General features: G+C 41.6%; 2 protein-coding genes and 1 pseudogene across 2 annotated transcripts; 1 reads left to right on the plus strand and 2 right to left on the minus strand.

The window, feature by feature from the left end:
* The first annotated feature begins 448 nt into the window (after positions 1-448).
* LOC102712649 lies at positions 449-3,461 on the plus strand (annotated as a pseudogene).
* Positions 3,462-3,668: 207 nt separating this feature from the next.
* LOC102712923 (arabinosyltransferase RRA2-like) lies at positions 3,669-7,941 on the minus strand. The gene is made up of 2 exons (XM_006658688.3): positions 7,622-7,941; positions 3,669-4,897 (listed from the first exon to the last, which is right to left on the minus strand). Exons 1-2 carry the CDS (start codon positions 7,811-7,813, stop codon positions 3,809-3,811), a joined length of 1,281 nt encoding a protein of 426 aa, XP_006658751.3. The 5' UTR covers positions 7,814-7,941; the 3' UTR covers positions 3,669-3,808.
* Positions 7,942-9,886: 1,945 nt separating this feature from the next.
* Positions 9,887-18,665, minus strand: LOC102713201 (BTB/POZ domain-containing protein At3g49900). Its single transcript, XM_040525731.1, has 4 exons — positions 18,346-18,665; positions 18,146-18,218; positions 14,717-15,223; positions 9,887-11,022 (listed from the first exon to the last, which is right to left on the minus strand). Exons 1-4 carry the CDS (start codon positions 18,564-18,566, stop codon positions 10,174-10,176), a joined length of 1,650 nt encoding a protein of 549 aa, XP_040381665.1. The 5' UTR covers positions 18,567-18,665; the 3' UTR covers positions 9,887-10,173.
* Positions 18,666-19,981: the final 1,316 nt, after the last annotated feature.

Consider the following 19,981-nt stretch of genomic DNA (forward strand, 5'->3'; position numbering starts at 1 on the left):
AAAAGACAATCAATATCAGGAATACAATACATGTATCATATAATTTATAACGATGCTAGCTGTATATTATATACGGGCCACCACGCTAGTTCCCTGATTTGACATGATTAGCGCCTGCGGCTGTTACTGGTGGAAAGAGAGCGATTGTACTGTGTGATGTGTGTGGTTCCGATTAATTCCTGCAGAATGGATCGAGTACTCCCCTCCGTACCGATATAAGATATTTATAGCACTTTTAAAATTAAATTAGTTATAAACATAACAAATAATTTAAATGTTTTTAAGATTATAGAGAGTGGGAAAAGGATAAAATAGATATACAGAGATTTAAATATAAGACGATTGTCGATATAACTAGTACTCTACAGATAACATTTTTAATTTCAGAAAGTACTGACTATATATGATTAATTATCGGCTTATCACCGTGGAAGTGGAAACGACGGGCATGTTCGTGCATAGGATGCAGCTATCCGGCACGCTGGTCCGTGTTACAGGTCACACCGATGGATGTGACACCGGTGATAACCCACACGGGGCACGGGGCACGCACCAATGGCGACGGATCGGTGTTCTCCCCGTGGTGTTTTCTCGCGTGATCTGTGCGGATCCCGGCGCAACTCGCAAGGCCACGGCCCACGGAGTAAGTCCACTATTTTGGACGGGGTTCGGCCCAGACTGAGACCGAGGCTTCCGCTGCGCCCAAAAACGCACGGCTCGGTTCGCGCCACGGTTCTACGTGTACCTGCTCAGGGACGAGGCCTACACCACCCGCCGCGTCGTCGAGCGCCGCAACGACGCCGTCGACAGCGGCAAGATCGCGGCCGCCGGAGGGCTGGAGCTCGTGTTCAGGGCCACCGGCGCGCGAGGAGCCGACCAAGCGCCAGGCGCGGCGGCTGCACGCGGCTCCTGGCGGCGGCCGCGTCCCCGAACCTGCTGCCCTCCGTCGCCGAGCTCTCTCCCTCAGCCTGCGGTTCACGGCGCCGGCGTTCGCGTCCGAGTCCTCGGGCGCTGCACCGGCCTGGAGTCGCTCGGCATGTACCAGTCCGACATGGGGTTGGTTCCGGAAGGCGGTGCAGGTGCGTTGCACCCGAAGCTGCATGCGGCGCGCTCGCCGTGCACGCCGCCATATGTGCTGGTGGTGTCGGCGCGGCCCGAGGCTGGAGCGCGTGTCGTGCTCGTCGGCTGGGCACCGCCGTTTCGCTCCCGTCTCGTTCGGCCGCGTCCCATGCCCGAGGGAGCTCGACTTGAGCAACAAAGCCGTTTACACCCAGCAACCAATAAGACTAGGCAACATTAATTTTCGCCAACACAGCACATCATGAGTCTCTGACATTGGGGTTCTCGTATGGGAGGGTAAGTATCTGATGCAAATATTCTGTCAATTGTCGTGCCGTTAAAAATTCTGTCCTCCCTTTATTTTATTTTGTAAGATATTTTAGTGTTTCGTAGATTCATACATGAATGAATGCATATTTTTTTTATATGTGGGTAAATTCATATGATCAAAACATCTTATAATATGAATTGTGGTAAATTGGTAATAGCATATTTTTTAAGTTATAACTTTAACCATGGTTAATTTAATGTCTCTAAATAATATATTTATTGACATCTCCAGAGAAATTACACCGGATAGCATGATACCTTCTATTCTATCGTTTCTCATACCTTACATGTTTTGTACACAGATTTGGATCGAACTAGACAGCTCCGAGCAAGTTGAGGTGTCGTTTTGAGAGGAATTTTCATGCATGCCATGCGACCTCTCGTGGACAATGTTCTTGCTTCAAGCGGCGGCTTTATTGGATGAAATTATTATACTCAAGGTAACTGAACATGAATCCTTTCAAATCCACGGGCGAATCCTGGGAAGTGGTCCTAGACCCACTCAAATTTAATACTTAGTGTATTACTAAATATGTAATTAAGTAAAAAAAATTAAGCACACTAACAATCTTAATAAGATGCACCCGCCCATGTTTAAATCTCATTTCAATTAAATCTTAACTGCTTAAAAGTGTAGTGTTCTCTCTCTTCACACCGCACGTTCTCGATGTCGCAACACTGACCTATTCCTAATGAATCTATACATCAATCAAGAACCTATAATAACCTAAACTAGTATTCCGGAGCATCTCCAACAGTTTGCTATCCCTACTCTCCATCTTTGTTTTTTTAGCAAATTGAAAAAAATATTGTCTAATGGTTTGTCATATGACTTTTCCAAATTTAGTAATTTACTATATTCTGCGTTTGCGCCTATATTTAGGAGCACAAGTTTGATTTACCATCCACAGAAAAAGTACAACACATTTCTCTCCTGCCCGCGCACGGAACTAGCTCACACACGCCGACTCCGCCTCCTACGTGTGCCACCGTCGTGCCGTGCGTCACCGGCTTCAGGAGCCCCCATCGCAGGTTGCCGCTCCTAGCCGCCGCGCACCGTCGCTCCGCGGCGAGCGTGGCGGTGGCATGAGGCAGGAGGCGCGGCGGCGCATGGCGCGGAGAGAAGGTGGTGCATGGCGTAGAGAGGTGGCGACACACGTTGCACGGAGGCCGGGGCGGAGCGGCGAGTGAGCAGGCGGTGGGGGTGAATGGTCGAACACGGATCGACGTGGACGAGACTTTCAACTTCCAGATTGAAAATAACAAATTATGGGCCCAATTTAATTTTACCAACTGAAATATACCAAAATATTGGAGATTGAGTATAATTTTCTTTGTCATAGAGACTTGCCAAAACATCAAATTTAGGAAACAAAATTTACCTAGCTCTTAGAGATCCTCACGAAACACATGCGCCATACTACTCTCTTCCAAAAAAAAAACAGTTCTTTTTTTTGGTCGGAAAATCTAGCTGATATGCACATATATTGATCCAGTTCCGCATGTGGACAAACCTTTAGAAGCCAAGGCACCGAGTGATATTTATGGCTTAATGCCGAAGAACGACGACGTGCCTTCGCAGGTGCCTTGGTTCCAGCATAACCATCTCAGACACCTGGAGGTCAGTTGCTCCCAGGAAGAATTGCACTGGAGGCTCGTGGAGCTTGTAAAGAAGAGAGCTGTGAAACTGCAGAGCATTGCACTGCATGATGAATGCCAAGGCTGCGATATTGCGACCAGGGAGCATGTTTTATCTGGACGGTTCAGAAACAAGAAGCCGGTGTTGTTATATGTGTCACAGATGATAAGATCTCCTATTTTCACCCGTGTATTGATGGTGTATCTAGTGTATCATTGTCTTGCAAGTAAGTATATATGCAGTTACTAACAGAAAACGCAAACCAACGTGGAAACATGAAAGATAAAACAATCGGTGCGAACCAACCAGAAAGAAGGATAAAAAAAAAAAAGGAAATTTCTACTGGAAAGTACTTCCTCCCTCCCTCCTAAAAGCAAGTTCATCCCTCCCAAAATAAGCCCATTTTTATATAGTTCACAGTAGATGTGATGGAAGGGAAAAAAAATAAAATGGTGAAAGTTTATATAGTCAAAACCTATTGTGATCATTGTTTCCTATCCATTTTTAAGTGCAAAATAATTGTTGCCACAGCGAGATGGAATGGACAGTGGAGACTGTTATTTGTGCCATACAATTTAATACGAACTGTTCAAGTTAGATGCTCAGTGAAACTGTTTAAAGTCTATAAGTCAAGCACAGGGGATCCAAAATGTGATGAGCTCTTTTATAAAAATTAGTAATCTTTGTCTTCATTCAGTGTTCCAAGAGCAACACATACCCAAAAATAAAAAAGAAAAAAAAGTCCATTTCCGTGCTACGACAACCGCAGTTAATCAGTTATCATTCTGATCCATCAGGGAAATGTTCAAGTGCATTATGTTTTCCATTGGCGTAAAAATCAATGACTGCTTTCATGCGATCTGATTTATCAGGATGATAATTCAAGTGCACAATCACTGGCTTCAACTTTCGCAGTTGGGCGTCTTTCCTCACAGTCTTGAATAGAACTTTGCTGTTCATAAATTGGTATATATCCATGGTTCTTTTGGATATATGAAGACCTTCATAACCAGGATGTGAGGGGAAGAACAGTTCCTCATTGAAAACAGCTTGGTCCCATGATTTGGGTTCACGAGAAAGGCGACCAGCTACTCTATCCAAAAGCTCAATACAAGGAATTGTTGGCCTTATGAAGAAAAATCCAGAATTATAAACCCATATGCGCATTGTGTGTGCATATCTTGCCCAGCCCATTGAGGGCTCATCAAATACATCATTGAAACCATAAGCTGTCCTATTGTCGTGCCCATCACTCATTGACTCTATGTCAGAATCTCTGTAAAGATGATCAAATGGATTCTGGAAGAAAATAATATCAATATCCGATAGCAGCACACTATATCCAAGCTGCAAGAATTCCCTCAATATGCGAAACTTCAGTCCAGACACCGCATGGTTTCCACCTGCCTTTCCAATGCTGTCAATGCCTTCATCAGGATCCCGCCTATAAAATGGAACATTTTTCAACTTGCAAAAGGCTTCAGTGCTGTCATCCAACGCAACAACTAAATAGTTTGAAATCCCAGCTCGTTTGATGTTAGTAAACCACATCTCAAGCATCTCTCTCACATTAGAGTTTGCCAATGCAACAATAAGTTCTTTCTTTATAGCAACCTGTTGCAATATCTTGGCTAATCTGGGATTTATTGATTCATCGGGGATAACTGTTGGATTTGTTCTAAGAGCCTTGACAGTACCAAAAGGACCAGCCTTATACTGAACCTCATCTTTTCCTTGCCCAGCTAATTGAAGCTTCATTGTTAGTTCATTGATCTGCTTCCTAAATTCAGCATTTCTCCTCTCCAACGATGCCAGCTTTGATTTTAGGTTGGTGACTCCCTCATTAGTCTCACAGGCAACTGAGTCAGCCTATAAAGATAGAAAAGTAATCGTAAAACCATATGTTTGACAAGTGATAACAAAAGGAACATCACTACATAAGTGTTATCTAATGAGAACCAAAATTCTAAACAAACAAGATGCATTCAATTTTAATGTATGGAGACAGATTATACACATTTAATTTATGGTATATATTTGCAGGATATCTATACTACTTTAAATGTAAGCAATGATGGTGGCAATGAATCTGCCACCACCGCCACCACTATCACTGACACATGGGACCCAGTGCCCTAAGCACATGGCCATGGTGCACTTCCCTGTGACCCCATCCACTCGAGAGGAGAAAGGTGGTGGAGACAGGAACGGCTTAATCCCATTCCTTAATCTCGTCACTCTGAGGGAGGCAGGGAGGAAGCAACTGCGCAGCTCATAGGAGGTCAGAGTTGATGGCATGGCAGGGCCAGGAAGCAGACCACGCGGCGGGCACAGATAGGCTGTAGAAGTTGTTGCCACACAGATCCGAGCTGCACCTAGTCGAGCCGCCATTGGTCAATCCCATGAGCCACAGCTCAGATATATCCAGCAGCCGAGAGGGAGGAACAGGACCGCCGAGTGCTCGAAAACTAAGCTGGCGAAATCCACGGCTCGCCACGTCCATGACATCAGCAAGGAGGAATTGTAGTATCTAGAAAAAGATGACCACAAGGAGGAGGTGAGGGGAAGGTCTCCCATGGTGAGCGATAAGCCACAAGCCAGAGGCCAGAACCAACAGCTGCAGTGGCGCGAGCAGATGAAGGAGGCGGAATAGCAGCAGCCAGTCCCGGCCAAGCCACTGCTGCCGGTACCATGGATAAGGTTCACCACGCCGCGGGCTACTCACCATTGGTCCACTTACCCTCTCTATCTCTCGTGCTGGCTTGTGGAGTTGTTTTGGTGTGTGCTAATGACTGGCTGATGGCTGTGCAGGTTCTGAATGACTCCATGCACAAGCACCAGGCCAACGGTGGCTAGTATGCATGGAGGAAGAAGGGAAATTAATGCCTCTCTCCCACTCTTTTTTCTTGTATTATTATGTATGTGGATGAATGCTTGCATCATTTTTATTTTTTTGATGGGTTGATACATCTGCATTCAGGTAAGTATAAAAGATTTTTCTCCTAGGTTAGAACTGTTTTTTTTTTTTTTTGCTTGTAGCAATGTAACTGAGTACTCTTAGTTAAAAAGATGTTTTCATTATGCCAATAAATGGCTGGAAAAGATCTAGGGTAATTGTTACAATTTGGCAATTTTCATGACTTGAGATATACCATGCGAGAAGGATGCATGTGCAAGCTCACTTACAAAGATTGCTTTGTAAGTGTTGTATGCACTAAGCCATAAACTTTCATTTTGATGACTTTATCTCGTTTTCCGGGCGCACACTTCCCAAACTGCTAAACGGTGTTTTTTCCAGACAATTTTCTATAAGGAAGTTGTGTTTAAAAAATCGTATCAATCCATTTTTCAAGTTTGTCATAGCTAATAATTAATTAATCATATGTTAATCTGCTGCTGCATTTTCCATGCAGGTTACTACGCCAACTGCCGAACGCGGCCAAACACTACTAGCTACTCAGGAAATTAAGATTTGCAACAAAAAAAAACAACGCTGTTTTTCTTGAGACATAAGTGCAAGGCACAAAAAAACTACAGATCCAGCAAAAGACCTTAACAAAGTAGTACGAGCTAGTTCAGTAATAGAGCCTTGAGTAACATAACAACTGCACAACTAAGATAGAAGGTTCACTTTCTTAAAACTTATCATATATCTCAATCAATAAAGGTGGCAATTCAATCATGATGAGTATGCGTGTGTGACAGTGGGGAAAAACTTAGTATCAATAGAGCATTCGCTTGACATTGAAGTTAAAATTTTATCTCCATAACCATCGGTAATTTGAGCATTTCCCTAGTTAACTTGCTTTGTCTTCTCTTTCAACCTAATTTCTTGATTCAGATCATTGCTAGTGCCTTGACTATCACATATATTTGATAAAAACCAACCTATATGCATTTGTTCATGGATCATATATGGGTAAAAATGATAGACGCTTGCTACAAGGTATACTGTGACAAGCTACAGGAGGCAACGCTGCCAAACATAGTGGTAACCAGTAAACTAGTGATTGGGCAAATCAATATTTAACATGCAATGCTCATTACTGTGGCAAAATCTAGTAGTGTCAGTGTGTGCCGTCAACATCGTAAACAAGCATGGACCAAACATTCCACCAACCGGTTCAGCAGATGTAACAACAACCCCACCAGATTCATGGTCATGGGTAATCACAAAGCATTTCAGCCTTGCAACAATAAGGGGAAAATGGGAAATCTCTAATTTAAGGCTGTATATCCCAAGTAATTGATTGATTGATTTGTCGATAACAATTAATTCCCTCCGTGTCATTTAAGCTTCGAAAAAACAAATGATCTTATTTTTTTCCAAGTGAACAAAAACGAACACCATCCTTACTACCTATAATTCTTAGGCTTGTGTCTGGTTTAACCAGGATTGCGTGATCCAATCGTCGACGATCGTTACTGTTGCAAGTCGTCCAAATGAATCGTATTCGACTCCCCCCTAACACTAGAAAAACCCCAACTAAAACAGAGACCTCCCCAAAACCAAAAATCACTGGCGTGGAGTTCAAACCCCAACGATCCCCTCCACAAAGGGGTGGGGGGCGGGAGTAGGCGCGGCGCCGTTACCTGGCGAGGCCAGTGGAGGGCGGCTTCGGAGGAGCGGGACAGGAGCCCGTCGGGGTAGAGGAACGCGCACACGCAGCCGAGCGCGACGCCGACGGCCACCGCCGCCGCGATGCGCGACCCGCGCGAGAGCGGTTGCCCTCCTCCGCCGCCGCCGCCGCCGCGCATCAGGGGGCCCTCCCGCCGGCTAGCCATCCGCCGCCGCCGCCGCCGACGCCGAGGAGATCGGAACGGGAGATCTGGAGAGCGGTGGGCTCTGGCTGGCTGGCTGGCTGGTGGCTTGCCCGCCCGAGATGTGACGCTCGGCTCGGCTCGCTTTGCTTTGCTTTGAAGTGGGGACGAACTGTGTGAAGTGAGATTCGGTGGTGCAGGAGACCGACGGTGGATGCGCCACTTATCAAGTGGAGGTGTACGGCTGGGATTAGACGGGATTGTGTCATTTGGGGTGGTACTATTCATGCGAGGATTTTTTTTTTCCTGGAGTTGACTTTGGGTACAGTGCTTGTAGTTCAAGTTCCAGTTTTAAATATCCTCCTTTTTTTTATGGGGGATATCGGGTGCTTACGAAGAAACTTTTGTAAAATTTTTAGTCTAAAATATAGAGTTAATTTTGAGGATTGTTCATCATAGTTTATTTTTTATTCATGCTTTTAGTTTGCTAAGAACATATATAAAAATTGTATTCACATTTTTTTCGTTTACAAATATGTCGTTCAGCTTTCTTCGTGAAAAAGCCAGACAATTACCCTTGACTAGTTGAGCTACAACTGATAAGTTATATAAAAATGAATAAATCAATATAAATAATTTATAGGTAAAACTTTTTTATTTGTATTGTTCGTTGTTTAGAAACTAATGGCAGAAAATGGACTATGATGGAACCTGAATCAACTATAGAATTAAGCTTTAAAATTTAAATCTTAATTGCGGCTGATGAACCAATAAACAGCCGATGGGAAGCTAGACAACTCGTTATGAATACCAGTACAATTTATGTGAATTTTTTTCAAAACTTTTCCAACTTTTGCCATAATAGATTTTTGAATCCTTTAAAACAAAAACGAATGGTATAATTACATGAAAAAAAACACTAGCGCAATATCATTAACTTATTAAGCTTAATCAATATTTAATTAATGATCAAAAGTTTAACCAAATTTTGACATAAATGCCAAATACTTACGACTGGAAATATCAGTTTTAGTGAGGTTACGTTTATCGGTTTATGCTATGTTACCATCATTTCGCTTTTACAACCGCTTATAGTTAAATATGATTTTTAAAGATTAATTTTAAAGATGACTTTGGATTTTTTTTCATTGTAGCTTATTTTGTAGCATTTTCATTTGAATCGTTATAAATTTATATATAAAAGGTTTATTCACAAATTACTTTTCATTTATAAATAATAAACCATGTGAGTAAACATTAGCATAGCACTCAATGGTTGGAATTTTGATTGTATGCGATTTTGTATGTACTTGTTTGAGCACTGGCTTTTGCGTAGAAAATTTTGGCTTTCAGAACTTGATTTTACAATTTCCAAGGACATGACCCAATATTGTGACCATCATCGGAACATCCTGATTGCTATGGAAATTACACTTAGTTCATATGAAAACGCTACAAAATGCACGTGGAATGAAATTTCTACGTTCTAGATCAGAGGACATGGCATGAATAACAGGGAATGGAGCCAATTATCTCCTCTCATGTCTAGTACATGATCTTATGGCTGATTTAAACTGAGTGAAAGCTTTCCATTTGTCAACGAACAATGACAAATTTGCTCCGGAAGTTAAGGCTCCACTAGGACTAAAAATATATGACCACCATTGGCAAATGTGAAGTACGTCATGTAGGAATTTGATTTTTATCAGCAAGTACACGTGCAACGGGAGAAACCTTAGATGAATGATTTTTTTTTTTTGGGTAAGGACGCTTTGGAATAATTTCCAAGGAGTGTGGCAATCATGTTTAGCCAAGTACACCATGGAAGAATTTTAAGATAGGAGGGTTCACAGTTTCGTGGGATCTTGCTTGAACTTCGCGAATTTCGAGTGTGTCAAGCCGGTTAAAACGTGAACTCGATTTATTGAGGTGCATTTTCAATAATTTGTTTGAAATCCGTTAACTATTGTCCGAAATTTGTCAATTTCTGTTCAAAATTAGCGAAAAATCGATCTCTAGCTGGTGAGCAGCAAGGTACAACGTATACTTTTTTTTGGAGGAATAGGGTGTGTCTGGATCTGATTCAGAACTGTCAGGTTTTTCATTGAGGCTAGCATTAAACCAAAGAAACTGTTAAGACCGCAATTCTGCAGTAATTTCTCTAAGCATTCATTGATCAAAGCTGACTTTTGAGTTGTACAACTGGACCAAATTTTTGCCATAAAAAAAGCAGGAACTTACAAATTAACAGCGAAAATATCATATGGCCGTGCACAGATAGTGGCAACAAGATGAGGCTGAGATCACTTCTCCTGATAGATGTATATACCACACAGATCATGCATGCATATGCATCGCATTCACCATGAACGCACTTGCTCTGATCACACCATGGACAGGTTCCTCTGGTGAGGCTGCGTCCTCTCCTCCTTGCAAACCAGCTCATCGGCATCGGCGTCGGCGTCGGCGTCCAGCTCCGGCACATCGGCAGACCTGGCTTTGTCGTTCACGCGTGCAGCGGCGCGTTCGCCGGACGCAGGCTGCGCGGAGACGGTCACTGGCCTCCGGCCGAACAGGTTCTTGAACCCGAGCACCAGCCGAGACTTGAGATTGCCCTTGGCGTTCGTGCTGTCCCTCGCGGCAGTGGACGGCGCCGCGACGATGTCCTCGCCGTCCCAGAGCCGGCTGCGCGGGATCCGGAAGCTGGCGGACTTGGCGGACGCGCGGTCTATCGCGGCCGATGCCGTGGCCGTGGCGGCGGCGGCGGCGGCCTGCTCGGAGCGGCGCAGGCGCGTGCGCAGCCCGGCGAGCTCGCGCTCGAGGCTGTCGATCCGCTGGCTGGTGGCCTGCATGGACGCCCTGATGTGCGCGGACTGTCGCAGCACGGCGTCGCGCTGGAGGATGTCGCCGAGCGTCATGCCGCTGGCGGCGTCCCCCGCGGCGGCGGCGGCGAAGCCACAGCCACCCCCGAAGGCGCCGGAGAGGGAGCCCTTGAGGAGAGCAGAAGGCGCCGCCGCGGCGGAGCTCGGTGCGGCGGCGTGGTGGTGGTGGCCGCTGAGCAGCATGGAGTGGTGGGAGTGGAGCTGCTCGACGAGCATGGCCTGCACGACGAAGCGGAGCGGGAGGCGCGGGTTCTGGACGAGGTGCATGAAGAGGTGGTGCGACAGCTTGGTGCAGTTCACGCTGTAGCACACCCGGCTCTTCTCCTCCTCCGTCAGCTTCCCCTTGTGATTCTGCATTCCCATGCATCAAAATTCATCGACCCGTGCATTTTTACTTTGTTCCTCCAGATGCATAGAATTATGATATGTCAAAATTCAATGATGTACTTAGAAAATTTTTGAGAGCAAGGGCGAAATGACACTGTTATGGTTCCTTCGGAAGGCATTGATTTTATAGGATTTTTGCGGGGAACAATTCAATACATCCAAAATTTCCGTGAAATCTTTCTATTATATATATAAAGTAACAGGAAAAGGAGCCACCACGTTCACTCTCACGGGCTCGAAAATCCCACGTTAATCGACAGAAAATAAGAAAAATAGAAAATCCCACGTTAATTGAAAATAATATGAGAAAAAATTAAAAAAGAGTCAATCGAAGACTACATCCACGTTAATGGGATCGGAATCAAGAAAAAGAAAAAAAATACAGCCCGAGACCGTGTAGATTGATTCTTTCCTTAGGAAACATATTTTAGTGATTAACTTTTATGGGCTAGAAAATCACTAAGGACAAATAAAAAAACAAAAATTTTAATCGGAGATGTCAACGTTAATATGATGGAAAACAAATTGCATCCATATTAATAGGATCGGAATAAAGAAAAACAGAAAAAAAAACAGTCCAAGACCCTGTAGATTGATCGTTTCTTTGGGAAACGTATTTTAAAAATTAACTTTTATTGGCTGGAAAATCACTGAGGATAAATAATAAAGAAACAGAAATTTCAATCGGAGATGTCCACGTTAATATGATGGAAAACAACCAGAAAAGAATCAATTGGATTTAATGCTTTGTATTCATGTGAAACGCCTTAAACTAAAAATATTTAATCCTATATACCTAATTTATTTCGTCACCATTCAATTAACCAATGTTGGACATGTATCTTTTGAAAGACTGCACGTTTGTTATTTATTTAAGTAACTGCCACATAAAACATATCAACTAACTAATTAATTAATAGCTATAAAGATATAATAGATGAATTGATCTATTTTTAAAAGAAACTTTCACATATTCTTTCAATAAATATACTGTTTAGCAATGTATTAAGCATGCACACAATCTCAAGAGAAAATATCAATCGGAATAAGAGACGTCTCAATAACCTATTCAATTTTTACCAACTCAATTTCTTTAGTAATATATAGTAACACATTGTACTGTTGTAAGCCGATTGTATTATATTTCGTTACAAAACTTTCGATTAGGCTGGAAAATTAATAGATGGCCTACACCCTACCTAATTTGAATCATATGATGTACTACATTTATCCCCAAAAAATCACTTATAATAAAACTACAAGAAGAGAAAATTGATCTAAATTTGTAAGCCGATTGTATTATATTTCGTTACAAAACTTTCGATTAGGCTGGAAAATTAATAGATGGCCTACACCCTACCTAATTTGAATCATATAATGTACTACATTTATCCCCAAAAAATCACTTATAATAAAATTACAAGAAGAGAAAATTGATCTAAATGCGCTTATCAAATGACATAGCCCCCATTTTTCACTTATAATTATCCTTGAAGGGGCTAGAAATTCTAAGATTAATCGAAGAAAAATAAGAGAAAAAAGATCAACTAGACACATCAGGTTCTCTTATAGAATCCCGGTAGCCTCCACGTTGTCTCTCACGGGCTAGAAATTCTGAGATTAATCGAAGGAAAAAAAGAAAAAAAAAGATCAATCGGACAAAAGAAAAAAGATTAACCAGACACATCGGGTTCTCTTATAGAATCCTGATCAATAGTAATATTAAAAGAGAAAAGATCAATCGAGAAAAGATCACATCAATCGGATTTGTAATTGTCATCTCATTGTTTCTATAAGAGATAAAAATAAAATCACATACATATGTATGACCAGAGACATTTCATGTTCACTCTCACAGGCCAGAAAATACCACATTAATTGAAAAAATGATTGAAATTAAAATTTTGGAATTAAATAAAAAGAAAAATAATATAAAAGAGTCCATGTATAAATACAGTTTAGAAAAATCCAATCCAAATTTTGGATTAAAACATTTATAATAATTTATATTGAGGTAAGCGTACATCTATAAATACAATCAGGAAATCTCTAAAATTTTGGTTAAAAAGAATCCGATTAGAAATACATTTCGGAATTAAAAATAAAGAAAAGTAAAAAAATCAATGTGTAAATATAGTTTCAAAAAAAATCCAAATTTTGGATTAAAAATTTTAAAATAATTGAAATGGTGTTATTGGGGATAGTGAGAGCAACTACTATTATATTGAAGATAGAGATGGAGAGAAGAAGATAAACAAATATACCGTAATATCTTTGTATTACTGTATTATTAAGAGAATACTAAAATATGCACATACGAATCACTATATTAATTATAGTATCATACCTATAATTTTGATCAGGTTAGAATTTAAATTATATTACTACGTAACACATTTGTCCATAATAAAATATATGAAAGGATTTTATATCGATGCTAGTCACGCAAACTGCACGGGCCACCGTGCTAGTTTGTCTGATCTGAACAAACTCCTAAATAGTAATCCATCTGTTTTAAAATATAGCTAAACGTATTTCTCTAATCCAAAATTTTATAGGATATTTTTCCTAAGAAGCCACATAGATTAATCTGATCTAATGATAGATTTGAACTATTTATTTTAAGAAAGAGATAATGTAAAATTCATCTGAAATTTTTTACTAGCAAAATATCACCAGATTTGACTTGCAGAATGAAGGGTGAAGCACAATTCCCAAGGCTGAACTTCCTTTGACTCGTAGCATGGTAGGATAAGGATAGGCTAACCTGTAGTACCTCGGCCGCCCCATAAGATAACTAAGTTATTTTTCGCACACATACTTCCTAAATTATTAAATAATTTTTTTAAAAAATTTATAAAATAGTTGTTTTAAATATCATATTAATATATTTTAATAATTAATAATTAATTAATCATTACTAATATATTAATATTTTTTCACGTCGAATAACTAACCCCTTCTCCATGCTACGGAACGTACGGCCCCTCGAGTGACACTCAGCTCCAAAGCGTAAGGATAATACTCAGATGAATGGTGCATGTACAAGTAATTTTTCAGAGCATAGAATCTGATGCATCTCCATCTCTAGTTTGCTTCTGCATGAAGGTTCTACATCTAAATAGCAATTAGCTTCTGAAAATAGTGCTCATCTCGAGCATGACTTGCATTAGGAGCAAGGAATATTGATTATAGAGTTGAGCCCTACGAGGGTTGCTTTGCATTCAGCAACAATATCGCCACAGTGCACTGCTTCCAAAAACAAACTGACACACTACTTCCTTCACTAGCAAAATGCTCACGTTTTTTAGTCATTGGATCACGCGCCGAACAGTTCGCTTCTACTAAAAGTGCACAAGTACCTACGTACCGTTGTGTACACAACTTGGCATGAATTTTCACTGAATATTTTTGTGTGAATTTGCAACATCATCTATCCCCTTTTGTTTTTAATTTTTTAACGTTTAATTTGAAGTGATCTTGAAATTTTTCATGATAATTTATTTTTATTTTTAAACCTTAAAATAGGTATAAAAATCATTAATAAATTAATTTCCGTTTACAATATATCGTACAATCACCCCTTGATCTCTGCGTTCTAATCAAAAGTTCAAAACTAGTAGGTGAATGGAACAATTTTGATGGGAATTTTAGTTACCTCGAGGTAGTGATCCACGATGGTGTACATGAGGTCGTGGTCGTGCGCGAAGCGCGCGCGCATGGCCTCCACGGCGACCTCGAACTCCTCGACGGGGAGCGCCGCCACGTCCTCGAGCCACCTGCCGTCGGCGCCCCCGGACGACGCGAGCGTCTCGAGGCACCGGACGAGCAGCGCTGCCCCCGCGCCGGCCGCCTCGCCGCCGAGGAACGCCGTGCACGACCGCAGCACCGCCGCGGCGCGGCCGTGGTCCGTGGCCACCTCCTGGAAGAAGTAGTCCTCCGCGCGCCGGGCCAGCCCGTCCTCGTCGGCGCGCAGCTCCAGCCAGTCCGCCGCCGCCCAAGCCGCCGCGAGGCCCCCCCGCGACAGCGCCACCTCGGCGCCGTAGCACGACGCGACGGCGTCGATGAACGCGTCGACGGTCAGGCCCGCCGGCAGGTCCACGGCGATGTCACTGGACTCCGACAGCCGCCGCTTCAGGTAGCTGCTCTGCGACGTGATCGGATCCTACGAATAAACCAAAAAACAAAAATTTCACGCATCAAGAAACATAATGTTTAGCTCATTTAATCATCGCTCAATTTGTCACATCAACGTCCTGGGAGAGACAGAGAAAAACAAACCACAAGTTTTGTGCAGTACGCTATGAAATCTTAACTTTACTATGAGAAAAAGACCATTGCCAAATGATTCCATGATTCCCTGAGCCCACAATGTAGCAAGGCCAAAGGGTTGCAAGGATTGGATCTTGATTATTTGCAGGCACTGCAAATGGCAGCAGTTTGGCTAATGCTTGCACTCCAAACAGAAATGGCCCTAGTAGAACTGCAAGCTGCAATGCAGCCGCAGCTCTGCTTCGCTACCCGTGGGAGAAAAAGAACAAAGACAGTTTTTTTTTTCATGTGTTTATTCATCTCGCAGTTGTCAGAAGTTCTCTTTTCAGCCTTTAATCATACTATGGTTGTACACTGTACTAGCTCCATTAATTCTTAACTAAAAGTGAATTGCACAGTACAGCACAGGAAACATTTCAGTCTACAGCTGCACATGATCTTCAGAGTAGTGCTAGAACTCCTAATAAGCAGAGCAGTTAATGATTCTGCAATAACTTGCAACTAAAGGTTTCTTAGGAGTATTCTAGAAAATAAGGTTGGCCAGATTGACAACAGTTTAGGGGTTGTTTAGATGGGACTAAACTTTTTAGCCCCATGTCACATCAGATGTTTGGACACTAATTTGAAGTATTAAACGTAGACTATTAATAAAACTCATCGATAATCTTAGACTAATTCACGAGACAAATCTAATGAGCATAATTAATCTATGATTAGCCTATGTGGTGCTACAGTAAACTTTTGTTAATTATGGATTAATTAGGCTTAAAAAATTCTTCTCGCAAATTATCTCTCATTTATAAAATTAATTTTTTTATTAGTCTATGTTTAATACTTTAAATTAGTGTCTAAACATCCGATGTAACTAGGGACTAAAAATAAGTCCCTAGAAAGAAACACCCCCTAGATTGCTAAGGCAGATGACACTTCAGAAAGGACACTGGTAGTAAATTTTGAAAAGATCTGTCCATCTAACCTAACATTTATTCACATCTTCCTTTTGTTTGGTTAACATGAATGCAATGCTTATGTCTGTGTACGTCGAAATGCTATGGTCCCAATCCACCACAATATTCATATTGGAATTCCAGCAACATTACCCGTAGAACTGCGTCAAATTTAATAGGCAATCCGTGTACTGCCTCGCACAAGATATCTGCCTCTTCTAGGCTTCTACTACTACCACTGTATTACAGTCGAATCAGTTCAAACTTCAAACTTCAAAATAATCACTGCTGGTAAACCAATGCAGGAATACAGAAGCAATACAGTAGCTTACAAAAGTGCAAGGAGGATGAAAGACAGTAACTTGTCGAGGCAGTAACTTCACTGACGGTTACTGAAAGCTTACTCGGTAGAAATCCTCCTGCATCCCAGTGCACAGACCAAGGCAGGGAAGTAAATGTGCTACAGAATTGTCATCAATTATTTGCCTCTTGCAATGCCCATTGGGAGCCGTTCCTCTCGTGGGGGCAGAGAACCTGTGGCATTGCGGGCTTACTACTATACTTGGCCCAAATTTAAGCACAACTAATCTGCACGGCTACTCGCAAGTGGCTGTCTCCGGTACAACTCCCGTATATTTTACTGATAGTAAAATTTAATCCATATCATTGATTATTTTTTATTCAACGGTTATGATTAAATTATACTACCAATAATATTAGATGTGGTAGAAATTTAAAGAGATAATATCATACTTTTTATTGTGATCTTTATTGCAAAAAAATAAAATTACAAAATATTGCTAATCAAGTTATTAACAAAGTACAAAACTACCATTTTTTACTAGTATTATAATATTACGAGTAAAATACACCGGAGAGTTGTCCTACTCGCAAACCTTTTGCAGGATCACTTCATGCAGCTCAATTTAATTAAGTATGCAATTATTATAATCTCTGGTTTTATGCATGTTCCGATGGATAAAGGATTGAAGGTCACATTGGTCGGTGGCAACTACATTGATGAAATTGGCAGGCATATAGGCCTGGTTTAGTTTCTAAAAATTTTTAAAAAAAACATCACATCGAATTTTTGGACACCTAAATAATACATTAAACCACAGTTATGGAAAAAATCTTAAGATGAATCTTTTGAGCCTAATTAGTCCATGATTAGCCATAAGTGCTACAGTAACCAATATGTGCTAATGACGGATTAATTAGGCTCAAAAGATTCGTCTCGCGGTTTCTAGGCTAGCTGTGAAATTCGTTTTTTCATTCGTGTCCGAAAACCCCTTCCGACATCCGATCAAACATGACGTGATACTTTTTCCAAAAATTTTCTCAATCTAAATACCCCATAGTGTATATATTTATTTATAGCCAAGAGTGGGCATCTGCCCAACGGATTCTTGTGCAGTTCAGCTAAAAAACAACGAGGGAGTAACTACTGTGAATATATGAGCACTATCCTTTTTGGTGCAATGAAAATGCACAGTAACTGATGTGAGTAACTCCATTTCTTGCCATCACAGGGAACGTATGACCAGATGGATGTGGACTGATCATGCGTTGGCATCCGTCTGTTTGTATCCAGCCGGACCCATATTAATTTGCCATGAATAATTTGTTTCTAAACGGAAGACATGCAGCTGTCTTGCTGCATGATCTATTCAATAAAAAAGAAACTGCCATGACTGCAGGACATTACTAATGCAGCAGGTTAGAAAATTCAGTCCCGTTTCTGCTAGTCGGTATGATATGCGTGGTGAAAATTCGACAAAAGAGTTTGTTCCAAATCAGAACGAAAGGCTGAATTTTTACCAGGAGTGATTGTTTTAACTGTTCAAGAAAGGAAGGATCTTTCTTACCCTGTGCAGAGCGAAGCAATGTTCTTGGACACGGACGATCACATCCGGCTTGCACGGCCCGTTCGCCCGCGACCTTAGAATTTCAATCGATCGATCTCCAAGTTAGATTGCAAACTTCACCTCTGAATCCATCGCCAACAGAATCAAGAAACCAAAACTACACTGAACCGGACAGAAGCGACAGCAGCGTCCGTACGTACCACTCTCGCACCGCGTCCTTCAGCACCGGCGGCGTGGTGAACGGCCGCGCGTCCGCCGCCGGCGCAGGTGAGCACGACCGCGACGTGGCCGCCGGAGACGACGACATGGTGGGCGAATCGAAACACTCCTCCCCCTCCTCATCTTCCTCTTCCTCCTCGTGGTCGTCCTCGTAGATGGTGTCGACGACGCCGAGTTCTTGCCAGCTTCTGCTCATCTCCATGGCGGCTTCGAACTCTCTCTCTCTCACACACACCCTGTGTCTCCCACTCCCTTGTCCTATCTACCCGCGCGTCGTCACCGGCTGATGGCTGCTGCTGCTGCACTTGTAGTACCCGGCGACGCCATTACAATTTACGGAGAGAGGGTGGTGTTAAATCGGGTTGGCAATGAATGCGTGCATGTGGATGATAAATGCTGTGGCACCCCAGTCTTTCTCCCAGTGTTGTGTGTGTGTGTGGTGTCCTTCAGGCTGGCTGTACTGCTGCAGTGCAGATCAGGCTGATGCTTAGTGGCTGTTTGGGTGAGTGATTCTTCTAGTCGCTTATCACATCGGATATTTAGATATTACTTAGGGATATTAAATATAGAATGATAACAAAACTAATTGTATAAATAAAAACTATTTCTTTAGACAAATTTTTAAGTTATATTAAACCACGATAAATAAATATTTACTGTAGCCTCACATTCGCTAATTATAGACTAATTAGGCTCAATAGATTCGTCTCGCGAAATAGTTCAGAGTATGAAGCGAGTTTTATTAATAGTCTATATTTAATATTTTTAATTAGTGTACAAACATTTGATGTGACGGTAACTTAAAAAAGTCTGTACATACTTAAATATGCATTAGGATATAGGAGTATAAGGTTCTTTATTTTGAACATGATGGATCAATGGATGGCAAGATCAGAGATGGCGCCTGCGGCTGGTGGTGTGATGTGGGCTGTGGCTGCTTTTTTTGGTGCCTATGGTGAGGCTACAGAGAGGTTTTGCGCGAGGTCTGGGCCGTTGGATCGGATGATGGATGGTCCAGATTCGGCGGACTGTCTTGCAATCGTCGTGGGGTATTTATGATGGTTTGTTGGTAGGAGTATCGTTTATCTATGTATAATTTTGTCTAAAGGCCGGTCCGATACGTGAGTATCATCAAAGAACTTCTTATAGTAGAGAAAACTAAAGTAAAACACTCGTAACCTAGACATGTCTAATTACATTTTGACGTTTTTTAATTGATAAACAACCGACTCCATATTGAATTTGGATTTCTTTTATTGACGTAGGTCCTTAATACGCCGCTAGGGGATGTAATCTTACCCTTAAACGGTACCAAGACTACCATCCTTTCGTCGTTACATTTGTTTCTAAGCCAAATATGGATTTTAAAACTTAATTTTGGACTTAATATTTTAGTTTTTCCTATCATGATTTATTTTATATTTTTTTCTTTTGAGTTGCTATGGACATATTAAAAATATTACTTAAAAATTATTTTTCATTTGTAAAAACACGATTTTGTTTTTTCTTCCAAAAACAAAACAATGGGAGCCTAAAACTTTTCTAGTCTGTAGATCCAACCGGAAAGATTGGTTTCTACACATCTATGCAAGTTACATTTGTGCATTAATTTGCCAA

The sequence above is a fragment of the Oryza brachyantha genome, chromosome 7 (genome assembly GCF_000231095.2).
Source record: "Oryza brachyantha chromosome 7, ObraRS2, whole genome shotgun sequence".
Lineage (NCBI taxonomy): Eukaryota > Viridiplantae > Streptophyta > Magnoliopsida > Poales > Poaceae > Oryza > Oryza brachyantha.